The sequence below is a fragment of the Cariama cristata genome, unplaced genomic scaffold (genome assembly GCF_000690535.1).
Source record: "Cariama cristata isolate BGI_N322 unplaced genomic scaffold, ASM69053v1 scaffold4797, whole genome shotgun sequence".
NCBI lineage: Eukaryota > Metazoa > Chordata > Aves > Cariamiformes > Cariamidae > Cariama > Cariama cristata.
The window spans coordinates 218,034-245,164 of record NW_009628349.1 but is presented as its reverse complement, the minus strand read 5'-3'; the positions used below and the strand labels follow the sequence as shown (position 1 = coordinate 245,164).

The window sequence follows — 27,131 nt, the reverse complement described above, 5'->3', positions numbered from 1 at the left end:
GCTCTTCAATAAGACTTATTCTGCATAGACCTGCGCACAAGGATAGTATATCCTGGATTCACAGTTCCTTGTAGCAGAACATACCAATAGTTTATACTTAAAACTCAGTATCAGATGTATTTTATATGATAGAGTTTTATGACAGTGATTCAGGATCTGTTTATTCCTGCTCTGCTTTTGTCACATTGACATCTTCAGGTGACAAACATCCTAAGCACCACAAGGGAAAGTCAATGAAGGAGGAATGGCTAGTGGAAAGGGAAGTTTTCTATGAGCATTTGAGGGAGTTCCACACACATAATTTGTTCATGATTAAGAATGAGAAGCGTAGAGAATTCCTGCCCACAGTCTGTGAAAATGTAATCTGCTATCCCTCTTATCAGGAATTGTTTTTATTGAATTGTGGATCGTATTTCTCATACTTTATCTTGTGTTTATTTATAGTTCTTCTAAAAATGGTGAGAACCCATTTTTCATCGTCCACAAGTAGTTCTTGCACAGTGAAGCCTACTTTTCAAGTTTGTATTAAGTGCTTATTTAGGACATATTTATTGCTTCCTAAATGTTGAGCACACTATGAAACATAAATGGACATGAAATAAAATCAGTAAATACAAATCTCACTCGAATATCTGGTTGGAAGACATATGAATACCAAATATTTCTGAGTCTTCTGAAAGCTTTTTAGAAGCATTACGTTCTTATTGATTCTGCACAAATATGTAACTGGATATAGGATACATCTAGGTGAATCCAACTTCAGGAGATGAGCTAGATTCCCGAATCTAGCTAGACTTGTAGAAAAAGAAGTATTTTATCTCTTGAAGATATGCTTTCCAAACTCACACATTAAATCACATAGCAAGAACTGTTGAGTATCTCATGATAAGCATTTAACAGCTATAGTATATAGTGCTAACAGTCTCCACTCACTTTTATTTCTTTCTCTTTTGTCCATTTACTTACATCATTCATCAGAGAAATCTCTATTGTGAAAAGATTTCCTGCTTAGTATCAACATGAATGACGTATTCCTGTTAGGATTTCATTTCTATGGAGCTCATTGGTTTGCTCCTAGTAAATACAACAGGCAGCAAAACTTTCCAAAAAGCTGAGCTCCTATCCTGCAGATTTTAACAGGATGGGTGCATCAACAGGTAGAATTGCAGCAAGTTTCCATCTACTGCCTGGGCTGTCCTCAAGCAAGGTCAAACAATTTAGCTTAAGCTGTTTTTTTGCTTAGGTCGGTATCTCAGTTCAGACAGGGTACGCTATGCACGCACACATGGGTCATTACTGCAGCTCGTCTGTTCAAGTCACCGTAACTCCAGAGAATTTCACTGTGTGCTTGTGCCCTTCCACATCTTCTGATTCTATTCCTGTGACTAATTTCACTAACAGGTTTAAAGTGAGGCATAGATATAGATATTGGTAAGAACAGAACCTAGCAGTTTCAGTGTTTTGGTGGAACAAATAGAAGAGTGATAATGTGCCATGGACAAAATAATTACTATTTTTTTTTAATAAAAACTCATAACACAAATCACAGCTTTTAAAGATATTGGTTTTCTAATATATTCCTCTTTCTTTAAACCTACAGGTTTCAGAAATTATCTATGAGTCTTTTCTGTTTATATTCTATTGCTATTTGTTTCTGCAATAGAGTAAAATAATATGGTTTTGCTCTCTGCAACATCCTCATTCTGAAAAACAAATGGTAGTTGAGTGTGTTACAACAGCCACATCTATATTTTTTTTCTGCCTTCGAGCCATAGCCATAAATGATCAAGTGACTTCTTCATGACCAAAGTCTGAGACACAAAGAGAATCTGAGAACTGAACAGAATTCCTAAGCTCCACTTTTTTTGCTATGCAATATGTTTTCTTTGCAATGATGATTTAATTGTAGTGATCAATAAAATTGCAACAGAAAGAAATGCAAGGTAACTATCTGAATTAACAGCTGATAAAGGAATAAAAAACACAATGTTATTTTTATCTTTCTTCATCTTGAAACTAGCGTCAGTGGCAAATATGGGTCAGGAATTCTTAATCAAACTGAATCCTTCCTGTCTATATTAAGCAAACTTTGCATATTTAAGGGTAATTTGCTATACTGAGATGAACAGAACATTGATTGTGATTCCTACTTACATTTCATTACTGCCTGCACTTCATAGACAGGCGTGAGAATCAAGCAGCCATCAAAATTCTCAGGAAGTGGATTAGAGGAGTCCCACGTATGTAAAGTATTGGAAAGTTTGACAATCCGGTTTCTGCACTTAGGGATTTTCCATTCTGCAATCTCTTTCAGGGTGTATATCTGGTCATCTTCACACTCGTAGAATTTTCCTTCTTGTGAAAGGGGCAAAGTAAAGGAATGAGACTGGTTGTTTCTGACCACGCCACAGTTCACAGCCATCGTTCCATTGACTTCTTCCACTGAGTTGAAGGTGATCTGCTCACCATGTTTGATAGTGAGGTTTGCCAATTTTATATCCTCAGGGCTGTAGAAACATGGATGGCCAAATCTTGTTGGCCCAATAGAGACTTTTCTTGTAATTTCTTCAATGCTGACGTATGGAGTTTTATCTGCCACAACCTTATAAAGACCTAAGACCAGAAAACTTGCATTATAAAAAGGGAAATATATAAAAGAAACCATGCCAAATTTTAGACTGTGAATGCAATAAAAATGGGGAGTAAAGCATATCAAACAATTCATAGCTGATAGTTTGGATGCTAGAAATGTGACTCTATAAAGATAAAATCAAATACATAATACAAATCTTAGGCAGCTGGAATTAGTCCTTTCTCCTCTGCAGGTGATTTCTGATATCCAATATTTTTACATTCATGATAAAAGAGAAAAAAGTTATTTTCTTTGCTACAGAAAAAAAGAAAAATTGTCTTAAATTCTTATCTTTCTTCTCAGGAATCCAACCTTTAAGAAAAAGATACAGACATGGTATGAGGAAGAGCAACACTAATGGGATCAGTGAAACGCAGGATAAAGTTTCTGGCTAGAGATTGTACTATGCATTCTTCCATACACTGACGGGGGATTCCTCAACAAGTGTGTTTAAAGACACATCACAAATTAAAAAGTAGCACCTACAGATAAGAAAGAGCAAAGGAAATTGATTTTAGCATATCTGATAGCCCAGCCCACCAGATGGAGTCATTCAAAGTTTGGCTGTTGTAGCGCTGTGGCCATCACAAGGCAATTAAAGTGCTGAAGTACTGCAAGGCAGAAGCCGCATCTGAGCTCCCCTGTCCCCTAGGGACATTATTAGTTCATGTTAATCATGCCCCTTGGAGCCGTCTCATTAAGAGTCCACATCGCAAGAAAAATATGTGCATTTCTATATTTGCGTGAGTGTTTTTATAGAGGAAGATGAAGTGGATGGTTTAGAGGACTAAACAGTAGGGTTTAGCTGAACTGTGTGATTCAGCTGTCTTCTTCCCCAGGCACAGCAGTGTGAGTGCTGCCTTGTGCAATTACATTGCAGCTTCCTGGGACAGGCATCGGCTAAGGCTCTCTTCCAAGTAAATATAAATCAACGTAGAGGTTATTCCTAGGCCAAGTTTGCAAGCCAGGGGACCCACACAAATTAACTGGTAGCTACAGCTACAGCGACAAAGCAGCCAAGCTCCCTGGGAGATGCAGTATCTTTTCTCCTTCCTTCCTGTAAAGCCAGATACCAGAAACTTTGTGGCCCCCACTGCTCCACACCTCCTCTGAACTGCACAAAGGGCACTGTATCTTTGTGGTGAAGGAATACTCCCACCTTGGCAGTTATGGAGCATGGGATGGGGACTCAAGGATTGCTGCTGGGCACCATTAGAGACTCTTTCATGGCAGCTCCTCATCTCATGACTGGTTTCTGCCATGTCTACAAAGGTTTAAGTGTCCCATCCACCCGCCTCCAGTTGTCTAGTGTGGGAACTGGGTCCGCATTGGCTATGATTCCCTTCTTGTGGGAACCAGAGTGTGAGAACAGGGCAGGATGCTCCAGCAGATACCTGCGTCTCAGCAGACTGGGATGCTGCCAGAACAAAGTTCCTGTTGTATGTTGGGAAAACACTCACTCCCTTCTCTAGACCTCCTCTGATAGTGGGATTGTTTAAAAAAAAATTAGATCAGGGGATTGCTTCTGTTAAAAATAAACTCCAAATTCCTTATTTTCTCCCACACCTTTTCCCTTAACAAGTTTCACCCACTGACCACAATCAACATAACTGAGGGGTCTGTATGGAAGCAGGGACTTCTTAAGATTGTATTCTTTAAAAAGGGTATATCAAACCATTCCCTCCACCACAACAGTCTTTTTTTTTTTTTTTTGCCACAGAATTGCTGTAGTTCTTGTTTCTATATAACAAAACCCACTACTTTCACTTCATAGCTTTAGCATCCTTCTTGTTATAGATGTTATTAAGATTCTGTCTGTTGAGTAGCTTTTAACTGAATTTATCACCAGATTGGGCATGTTTGGTTCTAGGTATCCTATGAGACTACTAGGATCTGTGGCAACTAACAGCTCTGAGGGCTTGCCAGCAGCCTAAACAATAATAGTCTATTTGATCTACTGCAGAGATAGTCACTACTTGTGCTTTTGTAACTGCTTTCTGCAATTCTGTGCCTTCACAGTTGTCTATGTGACAGCTAGCTTCTCCTGTGTTAGCTTTTCCATCCTCTACATATATGTCCACACTGCAGCGCTACGAGAAAGCCTTCAAGTCTTTTTCCGGGCTGCAAGGAAACCACATCCATGAATGTAACTGCACAAGTACAAAGTACAACTTCAACATACTTTTCTTTCTCACTGATATTTTTAATGTTTCTCACAGCCGCTTTTAACACAATTATTAACAAGCAAGTTAGCTACCCCAGTCCTAGTCACTACTGGAGCTGTCAGTGCAGATCAAGACAAACTGGTTCATCAGCATTTAGAAAATATTGCAGTGACAAGGCACCAATGATAAACCGAAATTGTGGAAAAGTCAGCATCCCCCAAACAGTGTTCCAGTGTCATGCTTTGCAAGCACAAGATGGACATCATCTCCTGGCAGTGCTAGGAGAAAGCAAATAGGAATATTCTTCATTAAAAAATGTGTTCAAAGTACATATGAGGTATCCCAAGGCAATAACTATGTTTACCCATCTGTGATACAGGAGCATGCGCACTGCCCCTAGAAAACCTCCAGAATTGCTTTTAAAAGCCTCTATAAACCATGTTAAAAAAACATTCCCAGTTGAAAATATTTGGCAATGTGCAGGTATGAGAAACATTCTTCTCCTCTATGAGTTTGACAGTAGACTCAGGCTCTACTAATTTTCGTGGGACTACAAAGCTATTTGGAAGCCAGCTATTTCAGCAACTAACTGATGAGCACCCTGGGTTGGAAAGCAGGTTTCATATGGAAGCATAATTACCAAATCTCATACAAAACTAGACAACTGATTATCCCCTCAGGCCCAGAGAGACTGACTTCGTCAGGGTTGGGAGAAAAAAAATCTTCACCTTCCGTTCTGCTGGTTTTCTTAATTTCAGTAACAGAACGCTTGCATAGGCAGCTAAAAAGAGCCATGTGGCCTTGCATGCTTAGCTTCTGTATTGATGAGATCTGTAAAGTAGAGGCACCTAATGGCCACCTGTTTATGCTTATGAGTATGTAAAGTTCCATATGTTTCTCTCTATATAGAAAAGAAGTGAATATATAAAAAGTTATTTTGGTATGATGGGTGAAAGCCACTGTAGTGCCTATCTAAGTGCCATAATCTGCTATGGTATCTTCTCGTAAATGTTCTCCTTGCTACGACATGTATTTTTTAAAAAAAAACAACAACACAAAAACCAAACAACATTATCTGGAACCATTCAGAACCTTATTAAAATCATTATGAATCAAATTACAAAACCAAATGTTTTCCAAACCTAAGATAGCAAGGAAATCTCCAGAGTAGAAGACATATGGTAGATTTGAGAAGCTAAAGTTTGGACATTTTGAGGTCAAAAAAAAATCTTTTTGTACTTTTTTCATAAATCATAAAATGACTGAATCAAATTCACTCAGGCTTTCCTAAGAGAGTTTAGTGGACTATTGGGGGGAAGGACAGATGGAAATAGCAAAACTGGAAAAAAGTCCAGCTGGTTTATCGAGAGCTGGCATTATCGCTCCTGCAGATCTACTTTCTAAATGTAATCTGGTCCACAACCAAAGTGCATTGGTGCCCAGTAGTTTTGGGGAAAATTACAGATAGAGACAAGAATAACTAGACATACATAATGACTACAAGAATATATAACCGTTATCACACTCCATGACCCCTCTGCACTTAGCAGCATTTCTGTGCGATGAAGTGCCTGCCCAGCCATGACATGATAATTAGTAAGCCCTAAACCTGATCAGCCCATCATTTTCAAGAAAAGTTTTAGGCATTGATGTACACATTGGTAGAGAGAGAGAGTTTGGGAATCTGAAAAAGTGCTTTTCACTGGTATGGGAGAGAAAACATAGCACAAGGATCACCCATTTAGTCCTATGGGAAAGATGTTTTGATAGAAGGATGTTTTTAACACCTTTTTACAGAACAGTATACGCAGCTCTTTTTTACCGGTTAGAGAGTGATAAAGTGTATCTTCCTGTAGCTTTACAGACTTCCCATTTTCAGTTTTAATTAGAGTGCTGAAGGAAAGGAGTATCCTTTTATTCTCTCTTTTTCTTCTTTTCCCACAGAAAACTGAGAAAACTGGTAGTTAGGCTCACTTAGTAGAGCAGCAAGTAGCCTTCAAGGAAAAAAAATAGCAGAAAGACCTTCTGTCTCAGACTAACAGTTTCTATTCCCCGAGGTAATGCAGAAGACTGGAAAGAGCTCAGTTCCCAACTTCTCTGGAGCTGACTTGCTATTCCTCTTTTCCCTCACCTCCACCACCCACTCTGCTACCTCCTCTGCTCCAGCATCCTCCTCTCCCCATCCTGTCCCAAAGGCCATCTCTCCTATCTCTCCATCATCGCCTATCGAGATGAGCCTTCTAGTGCCTAACTCCTGCTCTTCCATGCATGTACCGCGTGGCCACACACAAGGCTCCTGTCTTGTGGCTCACAGAGGCTGAGAGCTCAAAGGGACATTTGTGTCTCTTAGGCCAAGTAGGAATGAGCAGCAACAACTGCAGGGACGTCCTGAGAACAGAGACAGCCCAGCAATATTTTTGCGGAAGAGAGAATATAACAGAACAAAATGAAATCTTATGTGCTGGCACACAGTTCAGGTGTTGTGCACGTTACCTGTCTCTGTTAACTCGTTAGTAGTGAAAATTATAGTTCAAAATGCTGTTAGATGTAGCTGTTGAAGTGTCTAGAGTAACAGCAGACTTCTTTTTTTACCCAGTGTATGAGCATAGAAAGAAGAGCTTGGCCCTCTGAGGCATGAAAAAGAACAAATTACAACGGAGACAAAATGAAATAACACAGATATAGTGAACTTGCGGTTGCAGTAGTTTCTCTAATGCAAAGAGCAGATTAGGCCTTTATCAAGGATCTGATTTGCCAGAGCAGAAAAAAGGAATTCTGTAGACTACAAATACATTCAGAAAGACAAAGAGTAAGGCTGGTTTGAAGCCAATAAGCCCAGTTCCTCACTCAGAGACGCTATCCCCAGAGTAACCTAAATAAAAGCGTTGCGTATTTATGCCAGCATGCACACAGTGAAAGGATACATGAACCCGTCACATGCAAATGATAACTCACGACAGAGGAAATGGAAAATAACATCAAAGCAAAAAATTTCTTTGCATCAACACTGGCAAGAGAGCATTGTACGTACGATGTAAATACAGTGCCAGACTCCTAGAGACCTGCGAATATATTTGTTGAAGTAAGTCAATGGCAGTAGGAAAAACATCCTCTGCAATTCGACTCTGTGCTTTGTTCTGGAGGCAGGGGCAAGCCAGAAACACTCTAATACAATGTTTTGTTCAGAGCTTAGCATGTGTATGAAATAAAGTGAAAAGGAAAAAGATCAAGAAAAAGCAGAGGCTGGGACATCTTGACTTTGTACAGCAGAATTATTCTTCAGCTAACAACTAAATCAGAGAAATGACAAATTTACCTCTTACGAAAAAGCTCTTGAATGCATAAGAGTACATATACAGCGAGAAACAAGAGAGCATTGTTCCCTGTTGGGCTAATAAGAAGTGTCATTATGCCCCTCTTCAGTGCTGTTGTTCAGTAATACCCATCATGTGGAGGATAATAATGATAAATTTCAGAAAAATGATCTCTGAATTTATTTTTCTAGTGAAATAACCCAGTTTTCTAGAACACTGGTTGGGAGAGTTCATAAATATACATGCAAATTGTAGTGATTAGACCAAATTTGAAAATGTGCTCAATAGGGCAACAACATCCAAATGCCAAGTTGTAAAATTGATCACTTGAGTGCAAACAAATCCAGATTCACTAGGTTCAAGCATTTGAAATCACAAGTCATTCTGTTCTAAAAATCAGGAGATTCAACAGTAATAAATGTAGGATTACTTTTATCACTCCGTTGTGTTGGATATTTTAGGATTCAAATGTTCAAACGCATCAGCCAATCAAGATTTAAAATATGACTTCCTACATGTATATATATTTTAGAGGTAGAAGAAATTTTAATAATAGCAAAGAAGCTTGGATTTCAGGAAAAATACCAAGTATCTTGAGAGTTCACAGTACAGCAATACTTCCACATCTCTAGATAGCCACAGATAATTAAAATGTCTTTAATCACTACATTTGAGCCCTACTAGTGCTTGAAAATGGCATTCCAAAAAAGTCTTTTAATAAATGGTCATACAAATGGATCTGATTCATTGAGTAAGAAAAACATGAAAGTAAATTGAGGATCTACTGGGGAAAAGAAAATTATATATAGGACTATGTCAGAGAGAAATCCATATTTTGGAGATGGAAAATGAAAGCATGGCAGAAGATACTTTCCTGTGGAATTCAGATGAAACTTTGCATTCCCATGCACTATTACATTGTTTGCTTCAAAAAGGGTGTCTTGTCCCTCTCTGCAGAAGCAGCACATACCAGTTTCATCACTGCCATAACCTAAACCATATATATGCATATACACACATTCTCTCATGTTCAGCAATACATTTGAAGAACATCAATGATGTTACTAAGTCAAACACTTAAACACTAGAAGACACTCATGTTTCCTTGTGCAGCACCAATTTAACCTCTCGTGTTCTTGCAGCACAGTACAGTGTTAATTAAATACTTATGTTCTATTTTTTTCTACAAAACTGTAGTTTCATTCAGTGAATTAGCTAGACTGCTGGCCAAAGTAAGTCCTGGACGTGATCTCAGGCTCTCGAGGGTTGCTGTGTCCCATGTGTGCTCTGTCCCAGTGTTTCCTCCCCAACCTGCATTGGCTCCCTCCTACATCCCACTGGACTCCTGCTGCTGTTCTCCAGCCCACTCATCTCCTCTCCCTGAGGGGCTCCCATTACCTCTGCTGCCTGCAAGACATCCAGCATAGGAAATACCCTACATACATATGTCTGTGTGGGTGCAATCCTCCCCTGATGCTGGTGGCCATCTCCATCGCCGTCTCCAGTCCCTGATCTCTGCACATCAAGTCTTCATCCTTCTGCCCTGCTCCAAAGTCCGATCTTTTTCTATCAGTTTCCCAACCTAGTTTGCCTTCTCCACTTCTCACACATGGATACTCATAGTCCAGCACTTGTTCCTCTGCACTCCAATCACTTCCCTGTTTAACATAGCCGGGCGCTAACAGTAGAGGAATTGAGATGACGGTGGAATTGAAAAATGAATAAATATGACATATGATGATGAACTAGGTTTTCTGGGTACAGTGCTTGGTCAGCTCTCCCTAACAAGGCCACGTGAACAGAGGAAGATATGTTTCAAATAATAAGTCAGTACCACATGCCAAATTTCAAGTCCATCCTTCAAAATATGGATATTTTGGGACTTCTCTATAGAAGAGTTGAAGTGTTTTTTAAGCAGAAGAACACATCCATTTTCCTCTAATCCTGTTTCCAGGCATAGAGCAGCCACTTTGGCCACTGGAATTAAAGTATATAAATTATAGTCTGAGCACACAGGAAGGAAGATATGGCAAAGTCATAAGTAACTGAAAAGGAGATTTTTGTAATAATTCTTACACTGAGTGACCTCAAGTATAGAAAGCATTACTACCAAACATTATAGCATTAATAATTTCTATCCAGGCTTGAAAAAGGACTGTAGGAGTTGAAATTTAAAAATGAATCGATTGTATCTTGTGCCATCTGATAACACTGTACCCTTGACAGCTGAATTTAAACCTCAAATAAATATCATTTGAGACAGCAAATCTATAAAATGAACAAAGGTGATTAGTCAGAGTTATAATTCCTAAAAAATATGTATTCATGAAATACTGTACCAGGAAAATTTAGTGGTAGTTCCACTTTGGCTGAAAACTGGCTGACTTCATTATTCTCACAGATACTTGCTATAAGCTTGTTAATTTTGAAGCCAATAACTTTAATGACTTCTCCTGTTGACAGGCAGCATTCATTTCCAAACATTTCATAGATGGATCCTGAAAAGAAACACAAAAGGAAAGAAAAGCGTTATTCAGCTTTTTCTCACTTTGTCAAGTCTCTTACCTCTTTGAATGAAAGCAAAAATACTTAAAATAAGTTATATGAAATAATACTTATCCTGTGATAACTAAACTAATTTTCATTTTCTTCCTTAGTGTCATGAGAAAATCCATCTTGTGACTTCAATGATCTTTAGATCAGCTCTATGTGTACACTGTTCTTAGGTGCGTGTAAGAACAAGGTCTGAAGAACCTGCATTTCCAAGTTATTAGACCAAAAGGGAAGGAGGCAGAGCATAGGATTACCCGGGTCACCAGGAGCTGCCTCCTGAAGCCAGCAGGCAGTGGAGCTCGGGCAGGAAAGATGCCTCTGCACGGCACAGGGCATAGCATGTCCCATGGGAAACAACAGACTGCAGCAAAAAGCGAAAAAACATAAACCCTAGAAGGTACTCAGGGAGAGCCCAGCAGTCATCAAAGTGCAACCGGCATTTGAGCTTTCTGTAGTAACAGAAAACCTGAAGAAAGTACAAGAGATTGGAAAACTGACAAATTAACAGTAGTAATCCCTGCCCCATGCTGAAATGAACCTACTGATTCTGACCTGGCAGGAAATAATTCCCTTTTTGTCTGTGATGTTCAGAAGTTTGAGTGCAGGAACAAGGCAATCCAACCAAGCATTTCACAGTTTCCTCAGCAAAACCTGGAACTGCAGCTTGCCCTGCCAAAAACACCCTCCCTTCTCCATTCTTGCTGTGGTCAATCTCTGCTGTTTCAGAAGTGGGAGCAGTGGGGAAGAATAAAGCAAAGCCAAAACAAAAGCCAAGTTACACAGAAGGAAGAAAATTCTTCCTGCAGGAGATTAGTAGAAGCTTTGAGGCATGGGATTAATTAATTATATATAAAGGCAATGCAGCAAACACACGCTGATTAAATCTTCTTTTGGTTCCATTTGTAGACAGAATTACATTGAGCACAGACCATCAGAAATGTTGACTTTAATGCCAGCTTCTGTTCTTCTGATGCTATGCAGTTCCTCCCAAGAACTTACCAAGCTCTGTCCTGAAGTGATGTGGAAGTACCCTTTCTGGAATCCCATTTCAGAATTTCATTTCCTTTGTGGTGAGAAACCTTATTCTCATTTCCACTCCCAATGCATTGGTGAGTGTATTCATTTGCTCTGCTGCTAACATTGCTCTGCTACTTGATTTTTTTTTTTTCTCATTTCCATTTCTCCCTTCCCCAAACGCTTTGCAAGGTTAATTTTGCCCTTCTCTGGTCACATTTTTGACAAAAATGTAGAAGAAACAAATTCTTTTTAGCTCCTCTAAGAGGACAGATTTTTCTTCATTTCTCCCTTCCCCAAACGCTTTGCAAGGTTAATTTTGCCCTTCTCTGGTCACATTTTTGACAAAAAAGTAGAAGAAACAAATTCTTTTTATCTCCTCTAAGAGGACAGATTTTTTCTTCCCACAACCGCTCTAGTAGCCCTTTCTTGCATCTTGTTCAATTTAAAGTCTTTTAGGTGTTGGTTTTTTCCTTTTGGCCTAGGTAATCAGAATAGTCTCAGGCAATGGAAGATATTTAAAACATGACCTCCGGCTATATAGTAGCAATCAATAATTGAGATGGCCTGTACTGAAATATTGTCATTGCCTGCAGAACTCACTTCCCACGAAAACTAACATTCTCTACTCCACAGCTCTTCTTGCAGTTGAGAGGGAGGGAAATATTTTTTTTTAATTTTTTTTTTCCAGATATCACATCAGAAATGCAAATATTAGCTGAGTCATTTTCCTAATGCTCACTCAAGATCAGTTCCAGTCACAACCATAGCCTGGGCTAATAAGCATGTCTTACTGAGTCTGGGATATATTTATCAACGCTGCTGCAGCACTTGCAGATGACAAGCACTTGGTTACCACCTTGACCTCACTGGAAGTCACTGGGAGCCCAACCTGCGCATAAGCTGCTCTGGTTTTAGCATAAACCCAAAGCCTCAGTAGAGCACCACAGAACAACAGAACAACAGAACAACAGGTTTGTGTCAGGACAGGAGGGTGAACAAGAGTAACACTGAGCAACTGGTTAAGTGTACTCTGTTGTGAAGACATGACCAAGCAAACCCATCTGTTGCTTGTGCAATGCTCTCACAATGGAGATGGACACCAGGAATTCCCCAGCCGCTCCCCTGAAGAAAACTGGCACTGACGTAGGTTTTTAACCCTGGAATCTCAATTAAAAAAAAAAGAACAAACTAAAAAAATCATGTGGCAGATGCTTTCGGCAGGTTGGATGCGACAACATTGCCTGGTTTCCCTTGCTGACAATCCCACATAGCATGAAGGTGCTGCTGTTCTTAGGCTCTAAACTCCCCAGCAGGTTACTGACTTTCTGTTGCACACCAGGATGATGATTAGCACAGAGAGACTCTGGGTTATAGTCCCACAGAAATCTCAACCACAGCCAGGTGAAGAAACATACTGTTTATGCAAGTTTTCAACCAATCTGGTACTAAGCAGAAGACCAAGAGAGCTGCTGCCCTTTAACCAAAAAAGGACAATCTGGTTTTCTTATTGTAAAGGCAGTGCATAGTTGTTTGCTCTCCCTTCAGTCTCTGAGCAATTCAACGTTGACTAACTCAGATGGCTCCACTGGATATTGCTGCAGCTCCCATCAGTAGGCTGGCTGCTGCTCTAATAGACACATGAGGAATTATCATAGCTTTCATTGCTTTAGCTGAGCTCCATAGGATGTCTTATGACAGCCAGAAAAGTGTATGTGCAATAGTTATTCCATATTAGAGGGAGAGGGAGAGAAAGATTGAGCAGCCGTGAGAGGGTAATATTCCTTTTGTGCTGAACCACCTCACTCCTCACATCAGACACAGCAGAGATCACAAGCAACCATGATATTATTAGATACAGGGAATCCCAGAGGACCCTGCGTGATGAGCTCTGCATTATAGAAACATGGAAAGCTGAGCAAAGAATTCTAATATTCTCACCTCTGAACAAATATTTGTGAAAACCTACTCAAAATGCTCATGGTTTCTAGAGGCTTTTTTTTTGTCAGTGCAGAGTTAGATCCAGCTTCTCCAGACTACCTCACTTGAAAACAGACCCCTAGAAACTGTTTAACAGATGAAAGTAACCACACTGACTAATTATAGGCTTTGGGCACATTTGCTTTCATCTCTGGTAGAGAGCCTCTGCAAGCCTTCCCCTCAGCGCACCCACAGGCAGGCAGCGCGGCCTCTGTACGAGCACAGGCCCTGAGCCACCCAGGTCAGGTTCGGTGGCCTCGCTGGCTCCGCCTGATTTCCAAATAACATGGTAGCCAGAGTAGAGTAACCCACGCAATGTCCTGAGAGGAAGAACGGAGCAGTTAAGAGGCTGAACCTCTCAAAAAATGGTGTGAAGAATGTTAAATCACTACTTCAGTATGTCTGCAGCAGAGTGGTGCCACCAAGAAATGAAGAGGGGAGTGAGAGGAGGGCCATGTTTCAAACCACAGCTGGTTCTGAAGCACTTACTACTTTTATCGGGTTTATTTTTCCTCAGGCACAATAGCTTAACTACATATAGTATGGAGGAGAGTTTGAGAAGTCCTGCCCTCCATCGCAAAATACAAATGGAGCTTGCAAAAAAGTGAAAAAACTGATCAGTTGGTGGCAGGTCCAAGGCTGAAGATCCAATCTGGCAATATCCATGAGAAGAGACTAGCTCTGCCAAACACTCAGATGTTTGGATGACACAAAAATTAGCCTTCGACAAAGCAATCAAAATTTGCAAACCATGATAAATGCAGATAACAACCTACGCAAGGTAAACAGTGGCCTAGCACTGCAGAGATGGCAGAGAATCTAAAACACTACAAGAAAAGGGTAAAATACACAAGAAGAAAAAATCTGCACTCATAAAAGAGAGAAACTACCTGAGGCAGACAAGCATATGGAGTGCAAGCTGGAGTCTACAGAAAGCATTACATGGACCTGCAGGCTCTGTTTCAAACATCAAGGGCCAAGATAATGCATTCCAAAAAAAAAAAAGGATTATAAATACCAGACTACAAGCACAGAAGAGACACATAGGGTTGTCACAGCACCTCAATTCTCAGGGTCTTTCATCAGAACAAAGTGTAACATTGTTGTGGAAAACAACTGGATCATTCATCTAAAAGCATCAGTTCTAGGAAAAAGTGAGATGTAATTTAAAATTTTAAAAAAAGGTCATAGTTTTAATTAAAAAAAAGAAAATCAAGGGGTCTGGTTGTCTTCTTAGCATCAAAGAAATAAACTATTACGTGGGTACATAATCCACGGACAAAGACTATGCTTTGTAATAATACTGAGGAAAGTCAATCCCTTCTCAAATTAAAAAAACAGAAAGAAAGAAAAGCAGTAATTTTTGGCATCATCAAGAAGAGAAAGAATATTAAGCAGCTAGGAAGGATGCTTTAAGTCTTCCTGAAGAGAGGAAAGCTTTTAGCGGCGTAGAAGCAGAGAGTGCCCAAGAATCCTAGGACTCATGGCAATAGGATGGTACCTTTCATCCCAGATGAGAAGTTGAATAAATTACTTGTATAACCACTGAGTAACGGAGGTATGCCACCACATTTTCCATCCAATTAAGAAAGTCAGAGACCAGCTTGAAACGGCTCATCAGTAGTAAAACCTACATATATGAGTGGATAGACAGATAGATGGAAGTGTATATATGTACACAGATATCTACCTACCTAGATGACCATTTTCATGGGCAACTTGTAGGACTTTAATTACCTCCTCCTTTATCAGATTCATTTGAAATAGACCAACAGGTTGAAAGATTATGAGGGTGAGAGGTGGGGAGGAGGATGGCTAACAGACCGAAACCATGATTGCAGAAGCCTCATTTTTAATGATACCAGGATTAAAAAAAAAAAATCATTAAGAAATGAAACTCTGCCAGGCATACAAGGACAGATTAATTTTTGGGGTGCAATTGCACATACAGTATTGATTGTAATTACGTATTTGTCTGCAACTAGATTGCCTTAGCCCTGATTTTAGCTCTTGCTTGGCGGTTTGCCTGGAATAGTACAATGAAGATTACATTCAGACAAGAAAAATGTTACCTGTGTGATTTGTCACCTAGGCATTTGCAGCAAATATTTGTGCTGATAAAAGAGAGGGAGGGAAACTGCATGGTTTTCAAAAGGGACAATAAAAATTATTTTTCCTTTAAAAGCCATGATAATTAGTCTTAAAACATTATGAAAATACGTGCTGCGTGACAATGTGACCCTGGAAGATTTTGCTTCAGCTGTGTGACACATACTCCCCCCCCCCCCCAGACAATATATTGAAAAATAAAATTAAAATTAAAATGGACCTTTTAGTAAATTTATTTGTTGTTGGACAACAGCAACTGTGTTTTTCCCGCTCAAGCCACAGAGAAAGTGTAAGACGTTGAAAATGTAAATCAAGTAACCTTAAGGTCTGAACCTTTTTGATTTGAGAAACCTGTACGCAATATAATGCCAAAAACATTTTAGCAGAACCCAGAATAAAGCAGCTCATTTACAGGGATCAAACAATGCCCCTGAAGGCTGTAATTAAACAGCTTGTTGCCTTTGAAACCACCTTTTCTGGGTTGTTACTTTGTTTAATAAAAAAACACGTTTATACCTTTTCATAAGCTCATCTTTAGTTTGACAATCCATATTAGCAACTGCTGTGATCACATCAAAGCAACCAACATTTGGTTCAATATCTTTTTCCTCCATCTTTCCTAAAATGCTAAGCAGCCACACCACCATCCCCCCTAACATGAACCTTTTATTTGATTTACTTCTCATTATAGGTATAAGAAGAGTGTTTTTGTATTAAAAGCAACAATATAAAATACAAATACACTGAATGCCTGAGATGGAGGATGTTATTCTTCACATTAGGGCATATGGCAGTACCACTGAGAGAAATATTTCATAATACAAGGTAGAACAGCAAGAGAAATATTTTATAACGCAAGGTAGAACAGCAAATATCTCAGTAATACGTCCCTTTTTCTTCCCAGCAGCTTAGAGCCCCATTCAGTGACTGCTCTCGGAGTGATTGCTTCACTGATGCTGATAAGAAGTATGGATCAAAATCAGGCCCATGACTAAACAGCAATAATACATCGCTCGCATGTAACTCCCTTGTGCTGCACGCCTCTAGGCACTTTAGCACGGAGGGCTGGGTAGAGCAATGCAAACAAGACAAAAGGCTCGACTAAGGTGACACAAAGCATCATTCAGCAGGGCTGGAGCTCAAGCCTAGCCTGGCTGACTCCCAGTCTAACCGTCTGTCCTCTACCAGGCACTTCCAAATACCCCCCATTCTTTTTTTTTTTTTTTTTCCCATAAGAACCAAGCTTTTCTCCTAACAAAACCAAATTACTTTGCAGGCCAAACACTAGGCATTGACTCCCTAGCCCCATGAGACTGAAACCTTGAAGGAAAAAATTCTCCCTTTCATCTCTCGGTAGCACCCACCGAATTCATTGCAGTTGGCGAGCTGAGCAGTCTTTGAAAGAAGATCCAAAGAACCGGGAACCTGGCTGCTTTGCAGGGAGATGAAAGATCTCCCTACTTGTCCTGAAAGAGTAGAACTTTGTCCCAATGTCCTTTTCCCAGTGCTCCTTTCTCCACTATTATGTTGTCATCGGTTGCCCATATGGGTGCTGTCTTCCCGGATCAGAGGTGACTCTGTTCCAGGGGCTGGTGAAATGGTTCTGCTCTCTCATAAAGGCATGATCCTCTGGTGCAGCCATTCAGCCAGGATTACAACAGCCTGCTTTCCCCTACGACATAGCTCAGCTGAAATCATAGTTTTATTAAGGCTGCTGCAGGCTCCTGAAGTAATATGAAGGGTGTAATGTATCTATAATTAGTGTCAATGAAAAAGATATCATTCTTTATGGGTGTTATTTGGGGGTTAGCCAATTGTTCAGAGTTTATGCTCTTTGGCAAGAAGAGAGATCTGTTTTAAAGTTGTGGGGAGGAGATTTTTGCTTAATAACTTTAACCATATTATACTTTGATTAAGCAGCAGGGAAAAGCAACCAATTTCTGATGGTAAGAAGCTAGGTGTCTTTTTTTTTTTTTTCACTCAAATACCTCCAGAGCACCAAAGATGCTAATCAGCAAGCTGAATTGTCCCCACTAAACTCAAATAAACTAACATCTTGCGGGGAAGATACAAAGAGGCTGAAAATCATATGCACAATGCCAGGCAAAGAAGAAAACATGCCCCAGCTTTTCTCTCCAACCCCAGGCTGTGAGAGTGGCTGCAAATAGTATAAAGCACCCGCATGGCTTTTATCCACCCCTTTCTTCCTACCCCCAGAATGTGCACCCACCGAGAGTGCTTGAGCCCACCTCCTCTGTGCCCACGCTGTGCTCCAGAGGCCCAGGGCTAGCAGTGGTCACGAAGGCAGCTTGAATTTGTGTAGAAGATCCTCTGTCAAGTGACAGAGCAACTTACTGGGCTTTGTAATACCTCCTCTCTCTTTAACATGTCCTAAGCAACAAAAATCTGCAGGTTTGGTCAGTTTGGGACACAAATCCTCCAAGGAGTTCAGCTGCTGAGTTGCCATAGAGGTAAACTGCCTTCAAAAGGCTCTGTGCAAAGAAGGCATCTTATCTTGATCCTACCTAATTAGGCTGCAGAGGGTCTGATTTTTGCCAGCACAAAACTATCAAAAACCAAAAGCTGTAAGATTTATCTTTTGCCATATAAAGTCAAACTTTAAATGTCAAGTGCTTTAAGCCATTTCAATCATAATGGAATTTTTTAAAAAATTACTTCTGTAGTTTCTGATTTATTCCTTTCCTGATAGGTTTATGGCCTTTTTTTTTTTTTTTTAATACTTTCTTCTGATTCTCATCTATCCAAAGGGCTCGCACTCTGCATGTGGCAGCACAGCTTTGTGCGTGCAGCACCCACTGTAATGAAAAGAGCAAGTGGAACCACAGCTCCAAATGCAACATCTTTGACCTTTTGTTTGGGTTTACCCACACCAGTCAGAATTACTGCAGCAGTGAAAAGAATGCCAAGGAGCTGCTTTTGAACAGCGTTAGTCACTGTTTTAGCTGTTCGTGATTTATTTAGTTTTAGTCATTTTCTTTGCAACGTTAATTACTTTGACTTAAGGTATGTTTATTGAAGTGTATGTTTAACAGAAAATCTGTGCTTTGTTGGACTGGGTTTAAGAAGGCTGCTTAAATTAAGTTGCAGGATCAGGCCAGAGTGTCGAGTACTTCACAGGGAAAGCCCAGACCTGGAAACACGTTTAAGCATCTTCCCCTACTGAGACCACAGCATGTTGCCCCTTGGGCCATTACTGTGTGTCCAATGAAGCTAACCAGAAACAGTGACCCTGGGCTAATACCATCTTCCTTTATGCATAATGGAAGAAAAAAATACCCCACAAAAGCCCTGTAGCTCAGAAAAAGTGCACAGTCGTGGGTTTGTGTATCGTGAGATGTTTATCTCAGGATCTTCCCTCCTCTGTCATTTGCCATAGTTGTCACCTTATCTTCCCAGAGCCTGAGTTTATGAAAATTGCCTTGGTATTTTTATAGGATGGCAAGTTCATGTGTATGGAAATGCAACTCCTCCTGCCGCGGACCTCCTCCTCGCATCCCAGGAGGCCCAAGTACAACAGCAGCCGGGGAGCCCTCTCAGCTGCGGGAAACGAGCACGTCGAGGGCAGCTTCAGCAAGCCAAGGTAGGGGGGTGACCCCTGTATCGAGACAAGCCAGGCAGTTGGGGTATTCTGCCCACCTCCTGTGTCATCCACAGCGAGGCCTGAAGCTGCATGTCACGAAAAGAAAATCCCCACAAGAAGATCCTCGAAACAGCTTCGCCCTCAGCACCAGCTACCCAGGGTCAGATTTCTCTCACTGCGTCTGGATGAGTCATCCCATTGAGGGCAGCGGCATGAATAAAATGAGCAATATTTGACCCATAAAAGTCAGGTTTTGTTCTCATATCGCATTCACTGAAGGGCACTTTCCTTCTTGTTCAGAATAAAACATCCTTTTGAAGCAGCCTGAACAAGTGCAGGAGAGTTTCAGTGGTACATATTAATAGAGAAAATTTACCAACCTGCTCCGACTACTGACCACAGAGAATCCAAACTGCCTGTTACTCCAGCCGTGCCCAGGGCTCTTGCTCCTAACTGCTCAGTCAAGAGGAAGGGAAACAACTATGTTTGGGGAAAAAAACCCTTCCATTTATACAGACAGGTTTGACTTCTGTTTCTTGATAACGAGACAAATTAGCAAGTGCAAACACCGTACCACAAATCTCACCAATTTCTTGTGCAATTCTCCATTTGGCATGCACTCAACTGAGAGTCCACCCAGTAAATGCACAGGTCATTTTTATTGATCTTCCACCTCTGAGAAATACAACCCTAATTATCTTCATCAAAGCTGTTCAAAGCTGTCCATGCTTTAGCCTCTGTTTAAACTGCGTTGTTGCTTTTTATAAGAAAAAGTGCCTTTATTAATCCTGAAGAGGCAGCTCGCTTGCTTCCTTCATACGTATTACAGACCACATATCCTAGCTGTCATCGACTCACTGCCTTTTCACACTGATAAGGGAGCAGGATTTGTTCCCTCTAGGTTGGCTTAAAAACAGTAAAAAATCATTCCATCCTACATGATCATTTTCTAGCTGTTAGTGTTGAGAGTGTTTTCTTTTCTAAATTAGGACTTGGGGCAGCTGAGATTTCATATACAAGGATTCCTCTTCTATTCAGTTTGCCTAGCTGAGGCTACGGGGTTGACAGGACTTTTGTAAGTGGTTCCAGTGCTCTGGTGATGGCCAGCAGAACCCATCGCTCCCTGAAAAGCTCACAGAAACCCACACTGGAAAGATGCTGTTTCCCAGTAACCGAAGCAGAAAAGGGTGAAATTGAAACTGCAGCAGGTGTGGAGACGCAGCCAGCAAAGGAGAGCCAAGAGGAACTGTGAGCCTGAGCATATCCATGTTCTTCACGGCTCACCAAAGAGAGTTTTGAAATGGAACTATTAATGTGCACCAAAGAAGGAGCAAATCCCAAAGGGTTTTGTTTGGCATCGCCCCTCACCCAGCTGTCAGAGAGCACCAAGCAGCCGCCCAGAGCCAGGATCCTCACCTGGCAATAATCTTTAACTCCCTTAGGTCTGGAAGGGCATTAACGAGGGATGTATATGTGACCTCACTGGATGTATATGTGACCTCAATGTTGTCTCTTCTCACCATTTTCTCCCTCTGTGAAGAGACCTGGCACTTTGCAGAGCCCCGGGAGAGGGAGCAGAGCGTGGAGCACGGCATTTAGAGCGTGCTGCTGCCCTGCACTCCCAGCCTGCAGAGGTGGGGGCTGCTGGCTTACCTTCCCTTCTCCTCAGAGAAAGAGCACAGAGCATAAACCTTACCGATGTGCGTCACGGGTCTGTTGTAAAGAGATGTCCTAGCACTGAGATTTACACAACACACCTGCTGTTCTTGAGCAGCTGAACTGCAAAGAGGAGCTACCAACACTCCCTGCATCCTGGGAAGTCCCAATCCTTAGGGTCCTAATCCCATCGCTGATGGGTGCATTTAGATTTGGGGGAATAAAAAAAAAAAGGCAATGTGGGATTTCTGTTTAGGTGGAGCTAAAATGGGAAGGCTGTGGGTAGAGAACATGGCTAGTGGCAAGAAACACCACCAGAATAGGTGCCTTGAGCAGTTCCACATTTTTCACAATTAAAGTTTGACACTTTTTACTGTCCTGCCACTGGTTAAATTAAGCCTGCAGAATATTAAGTTCAATTACCCATAAAATAATTATATCGGTATTAAAACAGACATAATTTTTGCAACATAAAGATGTACTTGCATGTTATCTGTAAAAATCAGCGGTCATATAGTACTTAGCTCACTAAACATCGATATTTACTAAAATGTTCAAAGAAATACATTCAATCAATCAAATCAGTTTCCAATGGAGTTTCAGTAGTTTAATTTTTTACTAACATATTTTAATGAGCTATTAAATTGTCATGTACTTCGGTCTGCACTGTAGTTCCTTTCTAATCAGTGCTGATTACCAAGATATTTGTATCTGGCAAGCTTGCTCTCATTTTGCAACTAGCCTTCCTATTCCCTTCACAAACTCAGCAGTCCCGTTTGTGTCGCAATGACACCATGACTGCAGAGCACAAAACAACTGCCCCGAGAGGCATCCCTGGGTTTGCAGAACCACCCTCTCCTTTCACCTGTGCTTCTGTTTGCAAACCAGGGATGACAATAGTTTCTTTACTTCTGTATAGTCGTTTGAGTGTGATGAATGAAAAGCACTTTAGAAGAACTCGGGGCTGTTACTAAAACCCCACATTCCTGACTCTGCACAAGGTCGGGCAGCCGTAGGCAGTGACTGCGGGTTGGGGCTCCAGCTGTGCAGCCACATACACAGGAGAGAATGGGGGCAGGAAGATGGGAATATGAACAAGGTCCTCACACCTTGGCTATCTTGCCTGAGAGAAACTGGGTAAGGCTTCAACCAAACCCAAAGTCCAAGTGTAGCATCAAAAACACTGATATCATCCCAGGGAAACCCTTCTCTCTGCTTCAAGCCAGGAACAGAGAGGTGAACAGGAGCAGAGCTTCTTCAGAAAGGTGTCTAGGGTGTAGCAGTCACTACCAACAGCAAAAGTTCAACATAGCTTCTCTAGCTGAAAGTATTCTGAATGGAAACAGGGTCTATAAAGTCCTGTCCATTTGCAGTTTGGAGAGCTACAGTTAAATACATCACAATTCCATTAATAGCAGCAGGAACACAAATTTTGTAGGCCAGTAGAGAGACTGATGGTGGAACGGGCACACACAGCATGTTTTCAACTTACTCCCCACCAGGAACTGCAGCAGGCAGGCTTGAGTCTGAAGACAGAGACCTAGATTGCATTTGGTGTAACCCGCGTATGAAGGCAGAATAGGCTCCTTTAGAGCTTTTACCTTGCCCAAGGCAAGCAAATTCTCAATCTTTCCCTGGAGTTTGACTTTGTAGCTTCTAATGAAAATACTTCACCACATGGAAAAAGATACATCCATCCTTACAAAGACTTACAGCATTATACTTTCCTTATGCTTCCAGAGGTACTGAAAACCTGTCAAGATCAGTAAGGCTAATTTGCAAGTCCTATATTTGTAAAATCGTTTAGACCTAAGTGCAGTGTGTGCAAAATGGTGATAGAGTAAATGAAGAGTTTCATTTACAGCACACAGTCCACCACAGAAGACCAGCAAATTAATTACACTCTGTTGCCTTCTTACCACATAGATTGCTATAGCCTTCTATGTTTGGCTGCTGCAACTTTGATGTGACCGCTCTAATGGATTTAGCAGACTATTATTTACTCCATTAGCTATTCTATGCACTTTTTTCTGGGGTTGTGGAGAGGGGAATATAAATAGCATGTACCTATGTACAATTTCTTGCTGTTTTAAATTCTTACACCAGAAAATTCCATGTAATGGTTTAAAAATAAACCTTCTCCCTTACTATTTGCATGTTATGCTGAGAATGGTTAAAGATTCCTATGAAATCCAACCCCATAAAACCACTGATCCAAGTAGGACTCAGCTGACCAGGCTGCCTTTGTAGCTGGTTGGAAGCTACTACAGTCAGTGCACGAACGCTCTGGTTTGGTCCCTGTAAAACCCACGTTCCCTGTCAATAGCCCTGCCGTTACCCACAAGGTGATTGCTGGTGTTCTGCATGGGGTGAGAGAAAGCAAAAGGGTTGTTGGGGAGGTGGGGGGGGGATCTCCCTGAGAAAGGACTAAAGAATGGCTCTCCTAATGGAAATTCAAAGTGCACAAAGTGGTCCACTCTCCTGTTTAGCAATCTAACAGGAGTTACTTCAGACTCTCTCTGAAGCACTACTCTCGCTTCAGAAAAATGCAACCTAAATCATAATGTAATCAATCACAGCACAGTGTGTTCACCCCTGCTGCCAGATACAGAGGGGAGCAAAATGTTCTGCAGAGATCTGACACGGACAGAGAGCTCAGGGAGGGAGGGAGGGAGGGAGAGGGAGGGAGAGTTTGGCCTGAGAAGATCTTTTGCAGCCCTAGACCCTGCAAAGCTATCAGGCACAGATTGTCTTTAGCATCTCAGGCTTCCTCAGAAGCAAGGAAGAAGAAGAGAGAGGAACCAACACAAGCCTGCTAGGGATGTCAGTGCTCCTAGGTACTTGCAAGTACTCTGGGGATGTGCCACCTGGGAGGGGAAGGAGCCAAGTAGCAGATCTGTATCAGCCTTGCTTGTTGTACAAGCAAGAAACACCTGCGTGTAGGTTAATGCTGCATCTAGCCTGCTGTGGAAACACGTAGGAGTACAGCTGAGAGGAAGCCACCGGGAGCAGAGGAGAGGAAGAGGTGGTGCTGCTGAAGACTGAGGAAGCATCAGAGCAGCACAAGGGTTCTCACTTTTAGTGCAAACGTTCCCGGCTCTCTAGAGCACGTACCACCCCCCTCCCAAGGCTGTGCCGGCTCCTTTATTGCAGACAGTCAGCAGCTGATAGCCTTTTTCTCTCACATGTGAGGACACTGCTGCAGAATGGTCTGTGGGCAAAGTCTCCGCTGTTTTCTATTCCTCATGTGGAAGAGTTTACACAGTAAATAGAAGCAACAGCTGAAATACCCTGGCTCCAAAAAGGTACTGGTATGAGTTCTACCATTCACTGGTGGCAGGGTGCAAACTGTAGGAACTCAGAAACCTGCTGACAGCTGGGCTACTGTAACTTCATCATAGTATTTTGTATATACATATACAGCTCACAGTATTTTCTGTATACCTACACACACATTTATATATACATAGATATGTACATTTTTAGATTAACGTAAAGACAGACATCGTGGGTCTGAGGTATTTGGCTGAAGCTGAAGGAGGCTTCAGCTCATTCCATGAAGCCTTCTCTGTTTTATTTAGTGTGACCCCCAAGTTTTCCCTTGCAGTGGCAGGGAACTTTCTTTTCCTAGGCTGATAAATGGGCTTGAATTTTTCACTATCATTAAACCAAGTCCATGCCTTGACCAAGTGCAGAACTTTTCCCTCCAGTGCTAGCCTCTTTACCATCCTTCTACCGTGTTTTGTGCACAACCAGAGCCCAGCACTGAAAACACTGTAAAAAGATCCTCAGCAGGCAAATCCAGCAAAATATTGCCCCTGTGATGCTCCTGTCTGGCTCATACCCATCCCTTTGTATTGTTGCACCACCTGAAGTACCCCCAAATGCAAGGCAGAACTTCAGGGAAACTTTGTGGTCCCTCACGCTCCCTTTTCAGACTCCCTCGCTCTTTATTCCTGAGACAGAGAACACCTCTCCATGCCAACCCCAGAAGAGCAGAGCTAGGTTTAATCACTTAACCTCTGTGAGGTGATTTGCAATTGCTGGATTGATGGCTCTGTATGAGTGTGAAGCAAATTCATGACTCATTCCAGTACTCTTTCCAGGATACGATGCGGACTTACTACAGCTCCTTCCTCTCTGCCTGTGAGCAGACCAGACGCACACCATACCAAAGACATTTCCAAAACCACTGATCGTTATGCTGGTTCTTCAAAGGAGAAATTGCAGCTGGTGGGAAACCGCTGGGAGACAACTCTATCAGCATCCTCCCTCCGCCTCCCCCACATCCCATTCCGAAGGGGGAACCTAATGCAAAAGACAGACTTGCCAAGCCCTGCCAGAAAGCACCTGATGCTCACCTTGGAAATAGATGCCTGACTGGATTTGAAGGACTCTGGGAAGGGCTCTGGGATGCAGAGAATGAATGAACGTCTCCAGGGTCGATGTCATGGTCCACAGCAAGGTAGCATGTGGGTTTGGCACGTAAAGATCAGCGAAAATCTTTCGAGGCAACAACGCTTGGAGCCTGGTGCATGCTGCACCCAGGAGAGCCGTGGGGCTCCGCGGTGGAGGGGAGGAGCGGCACGGGGAGGTACTTCTGCTTCCTCCCCTCCATGGCCGCTTCCTCCCACGGCTGCGGCTGGAGTGGGGTGAGGCAGGGGGATGCCGAGCTGGTGGTCCCCCTGTACCCACCGAGGGTCCGTACCAGGCTGGGAGAGGGGCAGGGGGTGCTGTGGGTACTGGGCTTTGGAGGGGGCAGGGGGATCTGCCACAAAACTCCATCTCGTCGGTGATGGTTATTGACCCTGTGAAAACAAGATACTAAATATCAGCCCTGCCTAAAGTGGGGATAAAACATCATGTCTGGGTGGGTTTTAGTTGTTTGGGGTTTTATTTCTTGGAATACGGCAAAACAGTTTGGTGTTTGTTCTCTTCAAAACCACAAAGAGACTTTGAAGAAAATAAATGAAATAATTTTGTTCTGATGCTTTTTGCTGTTTTAAATATTGTATCTGGATTTAAAACATACAAATAGAATACAAATTACTTCATCACGTAAATGGACATTAAAACACAATGATGTTCTATTGTCACCAGTGACCTGTGGGGATTTGAATTTGAGATGGTGCAACTGGGAATGAATTTTAAGAGGCTGCTGCCCTTAAAACCCCAGTACCAAGTGAAAATCAGACTGCGCTGAGGGCAAACGCCCAGCATTGGTCCCAGCTCTGCCGTTCTGAGCCTGCTCAAGCACTGCTATTCCACAGCACTCCTCTGAAGAGCAAGACCACATAGCAAATAAGCAGCTGACTCAGATCACCAGGAAAACTGAAGTGACTATGATTTCATGTTCCTTACATCGCTCTCCTGTCTCCCTGAGGTGTCGGGGAAAGTAGGAAGCATCATGTTGTGACATAAACGGTGGGATAACCAACTATTTATTTTCAAAAAGCTCTGTAGGTGCATTTCATCTAGATGTAATAATTTACAGGAGACAATATTACTCACATATTAAAAACTTCACATATTAAAACCCCAAATGCTGATAGTGGGTGCCCAGGCCTTTGAGGTACCAGGCTAACTATGGGGTTTGAAGAGTTTGTTAACTTGGTCTTAACAAATATTGCTCGAGAGAGCATGAAATAGGTTTCATAAGCGGGGAGCCTGCAGGTGCAGAGCTCGCTATTGCCCATTGTCAATGCTTAGAGTGCTGCAGGCAAGATAAATAACAGGACTTTGGGTCTAGGGGTGACAGGTATTAGTAAAAGCCAAACTAGAGAAGATGCACAGCCAATCACTCATCAACTATTTTAACACAAAAGATCCCTCATTCTCCCCTCCGAACAACACACACTTGAAATTAAGCAAATATAATTGATCGGGGAGAGAGCTGGGGAAATCACACACATTCAGTGGTAATCAAAAGCCCCATATTGTAAAAAGCTGGTTCGTATAGGGCACAGAGCACTGTGGTGTGAGTGGTTTCAGCTATTTCAGTGGGACATCTTTATATGTTTAAAAATTACGTGTGCAACTCTAGCAAATCAAACCCAATTTTCTTGATGTACCGTCTCCCAAGGTTGTCAGGTATTGTTTCAGTGCCA

The 27,131-nt window shown here is 41.8% G+C and overlaps 1 protein-coding gene across 1 annotated transcript in view; it reads right to left on the bottom strand.

Annotated features, from left to right (window-relative positions):
- The window catches only part of THEMIS (thymocyte selection associated), a 75,734-nt gene extending 50,258 nt beyond the window's left edge, over positions 1-25,476 (bottom strand). The window contains exons 1-3 of the mRNA XM_009704779.1: positions 25,386-25,476; positions 10,451-10,609; positions 2,155-2,613 (exon numbers count right to left, since the gene is read on the bottom strand). Coding sequence (XP_009703081.1) covers positions 2,155-2,613; positions 10,451-10,609; positions 25,386-25,476 — 709 coding nt within the window. The remainder of the gene's footprint in view (positions 1-2,154; positions 2,614-10,450; positions 10,610-25,385) is intronic.
- Positions 25,477-27,131: the final 1,655 nt, after the last annotated feature.